At 36.3% G+C, this 8490-nt stretch overlaps 1 protein-coding gene across 2 annotated transcripts in view; it reads left to right on the forward strand.

Moving 5' to 3' along the window:
* CWC22 (CWC22 spliceosome associated protein homolog) overlaps window positions 1-8484 on the forward strand; it is a 28363-nt gene extending 19879 nt beyond the window's left edge. For both annotated transcript variants that reach the window (XM_082284630.1, XM_082284631.1), the window contains 6 exons: window positions 1881-1958; window positions 3088-3240; window positions 4089-4216; window positions 5185-5286; window positions 5399-5595; window positions 8200-8484. In XM_082284630.1, coding sequence (XP_082140756.1) covers window positions 1881-1958; window positions 3088-3240; window positions 4089-4216; window positions 5185-5286; window positions 5399-5595; window positions 8200-8480 — 939 coding nt within the window. In that variant the 3' untranslated portion in view covers window positions 8481-8484. The remainder of the gene's footprint in view (window positions 1-1880; window positions 1959-3087; window positions 3241-4088; window positions 4217-5184; window positions 5287-5398; window positions 5596-8199) is intronic.
* Window positions 8485-8490: the final 6 nt, after the last annotated feature.

Raw genomic sequence — 8490 nt, forward strand, 5'->3', positions numbered from 1 at the left:
TTGTTTTTCAAGTCTTCCTGACATTATTAACAGTGGCATCAGCACTTTACCCTTTTTATTGTTTAAAAACTGATTAACTGCAGCATTACTGTAAAATGGGATAATAAAAAAAGTTAATATGCATTTTAATACATCACATTAACACAGTGTGACAGTGTTAAAAGGAATGACTTTAAACACATCTGTAAGTTTATTTGATACATTACTGCCTTGTTATTTGGAGGGGTGGTTTCTTCTCTTTTCCAGCATGGTTGGCTTTTTATTTGTTTTGAGTTTTTATGATGAGCAAAAATGTTTCTTGTGAATACATGCTTGGAAGAATGACACAAGGGGGAGAATATGAAATCCAGTATATGCTACAGTAATTTGGTGAAAGATACAAAAAGAACAAAATGCTTGAAATCATCCAGTAGTTTTTATAGGAACGTTACTATTAGTTTAAAGAGAAATTGAACTAATAATGAAACATACATGACTGACAGCCAGAAACCTATTTGGGAGTATCATAAATTGGATTATGCTGTGGAATTTATCTTATAAGAAAACAGTAATAAAAAAAGTGAATGGGCAAAAACTGCAGGGCTGTTTTAAGCATTGTGTATTTAAATGTTTGCTTACTTGTCTTAATGTTGCAAAATGTGCCCTGAACCAATTCATAGCTGCATTACAATCTGTAACTCAGGTAGAAGGTCAGGAAAGTAAGTTTGGTTTTAAACCTGCATGGTCTCAGTGGCTGGGACCTCTGCTCTCAGCCAGTGAAGGGCTCTGGCCTGAGAGGTGAGGTACAAAGTGTTTCCCTCTGTTTGCTGTGTGTGAAAGCAGAGGAGGAGGCAGCTACCAGAGGTTGATCTCATAATAATCTTGGGGTTATGATGTTGGAAGACAAGGAGGAAGGGAGACAGAGAGCCTTTGTTCCGGAAAGACTGGACTAACTGTCCTGCATAGTTTGCATCATGGAACAGGAGAGCATCTTCCGTTAGTCCATGTCCACCAGGGAGACAGGGAAAAATGGAAGGCAGGCTGTCGATGTTAGGGGATACACAAACATTTTGGGGGACTAATCGAGTTAGGCTTCCTCAGTTCATTCCTAGCCAAGAAGGAGAGATGCTCTTCTGTAAAGGGTGATTCAGAATATGAGCCTAAAACAGCTGCTTTAGAAAAGCTCCTCTTGTTCTCTTGCTTATAGAGGAAGTCCAGGCATATTGGCTTCCCAAATCTGAGTTTAGTCTTTGTGACCGTCTCCTCCAGGGCTGAAGCCATTGCAGTGAAACTCAGCCTTCTGCTTGCTTATGGTAAGCAGGGCTCATCAGTCAAATTATGGCTGAAGAGTTAAAGGTATTAGTATATACCAAAATTTTGGAAATAGCTGCTAAGAAATGCACATTGTGTTTCCAAATGGTTTGTCTGTAAGCCATTTTGACACTTGGAAGTTGTAAAGAATTTTCATTTTCTGTAAATGCAGGGGTTGGTACTACTTCAAACAAACCAAAACAATCCCCAAAAAGAAATAAAAAAAACAGCTGACAAACAAAAAACCATGAAAAAAGCCCTCAAAACCTTCACTTTGGATCTTGTAGCTCCTTTTTTCACTGTGATAAAGTCAGTTTGTAAATGAGTTCTGACTTCTTTTGGTTAGATGTACAGTGTGTTAACACATAAATCTTAGTTTAAGCAGAAGAGAAAATTTGAAGGGCAAAAGTTCATATTCATATCCCAGAGAAATTCAGAAAACTACTGGTGTTGCCAATGAAGTTTGATGTAAATGCTCATTTCAAGGCTTGCATCCATGTAAGGCTTCCTTCAGTTACTTGGTATGTACTGATGGGATTTTTTGCTGCTACAGTGAATTTACCTAGAGAAATGTTCTTTTCTTAACCCAGAAAGAACTCTGCAATATGATACTTGACTGCTGTGCTCAGCAAAGAACATACGAAAAATTCTTTGGGTTACTGGCAGGGGTGAGTTCTGTTTTCACATTTTACACTGTGTGATAGAAAATTTCATTGTTTACTCTATTTTTTGTGTGTCAAACTTAAGTTTTAATAGATAAATAAAACTAATAGTCTTTTTATCATTTTGAAAATGCTTGTTAGTTGATTGTTTTAGTGGATTGAATTAGCACTTTGATTGTAAAAAGCATAGTGAATGCATAATGAGAGAACTTGCTTTCCCTTTATATTGTTGCTTGTTTTGCCTCTCTTTTTTTCTCATTAAGGTAGAACAATAAATCAGTGGCAAAGAAATGGTACTAAAAAGATATAATAGTATTATGAGTTACCAGAAAATAGCCTTTTTACAGTGCTGAAGATTAGTCTTGGAGACTCTTGTCGTTTACCACCTTGTTCAAAGCTGCTTAGTAGGTTTAATTTAGAGCACAAGATGAATACTTACTGTCCTGGGCTTGTGGGTGTTTCATTTGCTTCTCAATTAACAGCTCACTCTCTGGTTTTGTGTAACTAACTGCTATTTTATCTGCAATTGTTTCTTACTTAAGGTTTCCCTATTGATAATATTGACATGTCTGAAGAGTTAAGATGAAGTACTTGTCTTCTCAAGGGAGCAAGTTGTGCTGAAAGGGAATGTTCCTTCTCATTTGTATTTTTCATCCATTATTTCAGGAAATCCTTTTGCTGACAGTTACAAAGCACTAGCCATATGAATCTGCATGTTCAGATGAATATAAATGTTGATTTCCGTATTCTTTGGAATGTTTATGTTCAAAATGTCTTACCTCTGTGTTTCCTGCTGCCTCTCTAAATTGAAATAGTCGTTCACTGATGTCCTGAAAAAATGGGGTTGTATCAGGTGAAAATACTGGATGTGTAGAAGTAAAGCAAAATGCTGGATAATTTGCTGTAGTTCAGAATTGATAATTACTACTTTGCAATGCAAATGAGTTTCTTGTCCTGACAAACTGCTCAAAGCTATAAAACATATCCATTTAAGTGTTTGCTCTTTCTCCAAGGGTTATTTAAAAAGGAAGTCTTGCAGTAAATATTGACACCATTGGGTCACTTAGTTGTAGGTTATTTGCATGTCTAGTGTTTTGCTCAAACTGGTTGTTTAAATTGTACTGTGTTGTCTCAGCGCTTCTGCATGTTAAAGAAAGAATATATGGAATCCTTTGAAGCCATTTTCAAGGAACAGTACGATACCATTCATCGTTTGGAAACGAACAAACTGAGAAACGTGGCCAAAATGTTTGCTCATCTCTTGTACACTGATTCAATTCCCTGGAGTGTAAGTTAAAACAAAAAGCCACTGTCCTCGATCTCTTGTTCAACAGTTAATCTTCAGTGCTCTGCAACAACACATAATGCATTAATTCTAGTATTTATTCTACAATTTTTAATGACTTGTGGCAAACTGGATTATCTGAAGTAATTTCTCAGATACTGTTGAAGAATTCTGGTTTGCTGTATCTCCTCTTTCTCCCTGCAATGCATCATCATCCTCTCTCCCCATTTTTCAGTAGTTGATTTAAGCTATTATTTTATGGAGTTCAGCTGGAATTGGTCGATTAAAAGTACTTCTTTTAGAGAAGAGTTTTGGACTTCTAAATTTTGATAAATTAGAAGTTCTATTGAATTATAAGACAAAAATACTGCAATTTTATTATTTAAATACCTAATAAATAAAAGCAATCTTGCATTCTGAGATATAACAATACAACACTAAGAATGAAGAAATAAATATCAAGGTAACTTTTCATATTGTTTTGTTTTTGTTTTATAGCCTAGTCTAATTATCATTCTTCAAGCACACATAAGTCAGTCCAAATATTTTACCTCTTTGGTATTTAAGTCCCAAATCTCTTAATTTGCCAGAAGTTCACACACCTGATTTTGTCTTGTGGAGCTTTCCTAGATAAAAAAAATCCTTTAAAAATTGCTAGCATAAATATGATCAGCAGCTGCTCCCATGTGGTAGAAAAGAATTTTTGAGAAAGACAGTCTTGACTAGAATTTATGAACCTTGGGGAAAAGAATAAGTCTTTATTAGTTATTTCAGGAGGACCAAAGTTTTTAAGATAAAGAAAAGAATGTATGTTTAAACTTAAGGCTTTATGTTTTTCTGAATATCTTCAGGTCCTTGAATGTATAATACTGAGTGAAGAAACTACCACATCCTCCAGTAGAATTTTTGTCAAAATATTCTTTCAGGAACTCAGTGAATATATGGGACTTCCTAATTTAAATGCAAGATTAAAAGATGAGTAAGTTCAAATTTTATTTTCAAAACTGTAAATTTAATTAGATTCTTTATCTGAAAACATACAGATAAGAACTCTGTGTTCAAGTTCAAGTAAGACTGCCCTTCTGTAGCTGCAGTACTTCAAGAATAAGTTCATGTATAGATACAGTCATTGTAAAGAGTCACTTTTGAAGCTGAGTGCGTTGCTGTCATTTTGGGTTCAAGTACGTGCATGACTCTTTGCAAGATGTATCTGTTCCCCCTCCACCCCCCAGTGGCACTCGGCTACACTAAGAATTTTCCAAGCGCGAGTTTATTTTAATATATTGTCAGCTATGTAGCTGCATAATAGGTGTTACTGGGGCTTGTCTTTCTGACAAAACTGTAGAAAAAGCACACAACTATTAGTAACAGTTTCTCTAGGACTGGTTACTAATCCTTAAATGTAGTATAAATAATGTTCTTTTAAATCTGTATGGGATTTAACGCATTGCATTCTGGCAATGTTACTCGCAGTTGCTTGAGCTTTTTCCTCTAAGTTGGGATTTCTTCTGTGTATGATAAAGAATCTGGTAGATGCTTTAGCTCCTGTAAACTTAAATATGAAACTATCCCTAAGGCCCTCTGTGATGGGATTTCATCATGGATCCTTACATCATTGAACTTGGTCAGCACCGGCTATCCATTGCTATCCCAGGCTACTGCAGTTTCACAAGTCACTTCAGGGCTTCACAAAGCTGGAGTTTCTGTTGTCATTATCTGTCAGTATGTATGCAGCTCTCCATGTTTTTATGTTTTCTTAAAAGAGCAAGTTTCTAAATAGCATTTGATTAGATGCATCACAGGTACAAACAATGAAAGTATTGAAAAATGCATGAAGAGAAAACTTTTGTTTTCCTGTGGAGAGCCATACGGTTTCTTTTTCAGTTTCTTTGTCAGTGAGAGTGCTGAGCTGGCATGGTGTTTAATTTAGACATTTGTTTCCATCAGGACACTGCAGCCTTATTTTGAGGGATTATTGCCTCGGGATAACCCAAGAAACACTCGCTTTGCCATCAATTTCTTCACTTCTATTGGCCTTGGAGGACTAACGTGAGGAACACTTTTCTGATTTGATATTTCCTCATCTTCCTTCTCCCTGTGAACAAAAAAATAAAACTGAAGAAAAATTTCTTTTTTTTTTTTTTTTTTTTTTGCTTATTAGGGATGAATTACGAGAACATCTTAAAAATGCACCAAAGTTGATTATGACACAGAAGCAAAATGTTGAGTCATCAGATTCCTCTTCATCTTCAGACACAGACTCTTCCTCAGATTCTGATTCTGACAGCAGCAGTAGTAGCTCAGAGTCATCCAGCAGCAGTGACTCCTCATCTAGCAGTGACAGCAGCAGTGACTCAGGTATTTAAACACCAGCAGTACAATTATTTGCTTCTCTTTTATTTATTCTTCTAGATATATTTATTACTGTTTCTGTAATACTTGTTTTGAGGAAAATCTGGCTATAGACAGTGGTAATTTCTCTGTTTTAAAAACTAATCAATTTTTAAATTTTTTTTTTGCTCATGGAAATTTATTTTTGAATTTAGAAAAACTGAGTTCCATTTTTGGAAACTTAAATATTTGAGAAACATTGGTTTGAAGATTACTTTTTTTACACAGTTGCTATCTGTTGCACACTATTATGACTTCAATTTTTTGGAGGATCGAGGGATTAGAGTCATTCCCAATTATTATCTCTGTGTTTACTGGTGAACCATAGAGACTCACGTCTACAACTCTTTTTCTTGGCTTAATTGAGTGAGCTTGATACTCCTTGTGTCTTTCCCTGGAAATATGTTGTTCTTCATGAGTCAGAAATCAGTTCTTCAGTTCTAGCAATGTGTTTAAATATTGTTCTTCATCTGAGTTCCTATTTCTAATTTCTCTGCTTCAGGAAGGGTTTGTGTGGTGATATAGTGAAGGTTCTGGTCTGTAGAAAAATTTCCAAGGAAGAATTAGCTTTTGCTGACGACTTATTTTGTATTTTTATGCATTATAATTAGTGTTTAATATCTTATACTGTTGTGCTGATGTAGAACCTTCTATTGGACATGAACTGTCATAAACATTGCTTAGTCTTTAAAGTAATTGCTATTATGAGTTAGTGTGTGCAGTCTGCCCCAATATATATATAGCAGGAGCAGATGATAGCACAGCATGACTTCCTGTAGTATGGAAGTTTGCTGATCCAAAGTTTATTTGATTCATTATATGTCTTTGAAATGAAAAGTATTAATAAAATAAAAGCAGTGTGAACTGCTCCTGCTTTGGAAATGCAGTTCTGGTCTCCAGCACAATCTTGTGGCAAGGTGGGAGCTGTGTGTCATGGCTAACAGCATTAGTGACAACAGCATGAGAGAGGGCACAGGCAAACAGGGTCAGAGGAGGCACTGGGTCCAGTGCAGAGCCAGATGGTCCTGCAGGAACAGCTGCAGATCTGCTGAGCTGCTTGATAGGAACCAGAGGGGTCAGTCCTTAGTGACAAACCAAGTCTGCAGGCTGCAAGTAGAAACACAGGGTTTTTTCAAAGTTTAGGACCTTCTCTTTTACTGCTTGCCTTTTCTGCATTGAGGAACACATTCATTAAAATTTGCATCTTGATACCTTTGCAGCCTGGTTTCACTTTTCAGTTTCTTGTGTACCTTACTACAGCAGTCAAAACACTAGTTGGAGATAACAATATTCTTTAATAGTAAACTTAATTGAGGTTCCATTACTGGTTATAACTCCAAAGTCATCCCGTGTTTGCAGTTTGTTGTATCTATAAAATAACTTGGAAGAGTGTTTTTCAGAGGAACGTGCTGCAGTATTTCACTGTTTTAATGGTGCAGTGTATAAAAGAAAAACAGAAAAGCTGCTGATTAGAAATTGAACTAAGTTAGGGATTACTGTTGTACTGCCTGTTAATGCTTGGAACTTCCTTCATCAGCTTGCTCAGCTCAGCACTGCCCTGGAGAGGAAGTTCTAACCGAAACAGGTCCAGCAGGGGATAAAATTTAGCTGCCATCAAAGCAGCTGGTTCTTTTCTGTTTGCTTTCTCAAGTCTTTTCCTGCATACTGGTGAATGTAAAATAGTATGGAAAACACTGCTTAAAAAACTTAATGGATTAAAATGTGTTTGAATTGATCCATCATTGCATTTTAACAAAATGTCAGCAAGCCTTAGTTCAGACACGAGACTAGACAATTCATATAATGCATGTACTGATAAATCAGTTTATGGCTGTGATATTTTCAAAGGTGATGAGAAGCAGCTGATGTGATTCTATAGTTCATACAATAAGGTGAATTAATGGTTATTGTAAATTGTTGTTAGTGCCAAATACTGTCAAGTGGGATCTAAAGGTCCCTGATAAAGGGCAAACAAGAAGGGTAAGGCCTGTTCCACTGAGACGAGACTACTGTGTATTTAGAAATACAGAAGTTAGTTTTAATCTTGTTGACAAAGCTGTCACTATTTCTCCTGAAAAATGAGCCTGAAGGCCATTGTTACATTGCTGCAATACCATGATGTCAAGCTATTTCATCCTACCTTTCTTTCCTCATGGGATAGTATTGGAGATTTTTCCTCACCTGTTGTTTTTCATCTCCATTGACTGGTAAACCTTTTCCAGGAAAAGTAAATGATTTTGAGACTAGATAGTCTGGGAAAGGTCATCTTTCTAAAAAAAAGATTATTTGTGAGCGTGCTTTGATGCAAGACTTTTATAGCCTATGCTTGGTCCTTGGGCACAACTCAGCAGGAGGGTGACAACAGGTAGAGGTTTTCAAAAGACAGGCATCACTTGCAGATAGCAGAAGAATAAAAATCAGGAGTTCATTATCTTGGAACCTTTGTCCAGATGTAGGTACACAAACATTTTCTGACAAAAAACGCTCTCTAGAACTCTTTCTGTAGTTTAATAAGTTTAACATACTGAATTAAAATGCAACCTTAGTTCCATAAATGTGTTATAATTTCAGATGTTTCTAAAGCCAAAAGAAGGAGAACACAAAAGAAAAATAAAGAATCTGATAAAGTTTCCAGGAAAAAACAAGAAAGGAGAAGGAAATCGCTTGAAAAGAAAATGGGAAGGAGACATCAAGAGGAAAGAAGTGATACTGAGAGCAAACCAGAAAGAAATCACCGACATTTAAGAGAATCACACAGGAGAGGTGACGTATCAAAGTACCATCACAGAGATGAGTCCAACGGCAGAGATGGTTACCACAGTGGGAAGGATAGGAACCGTGTGAAGAAGTAAGGATCCAGAA

This window comes from Coloeus monedula, assembly GCF_965178545.1.
Source record: "Coloeus monedula genome assembly, chromosome: 7".
Lineage (NCBI taxonomy): Eukaryota > Metazoa > Chordata > Aves > Passeriformes > Corvidae > Coloeus > Coloeus monedula.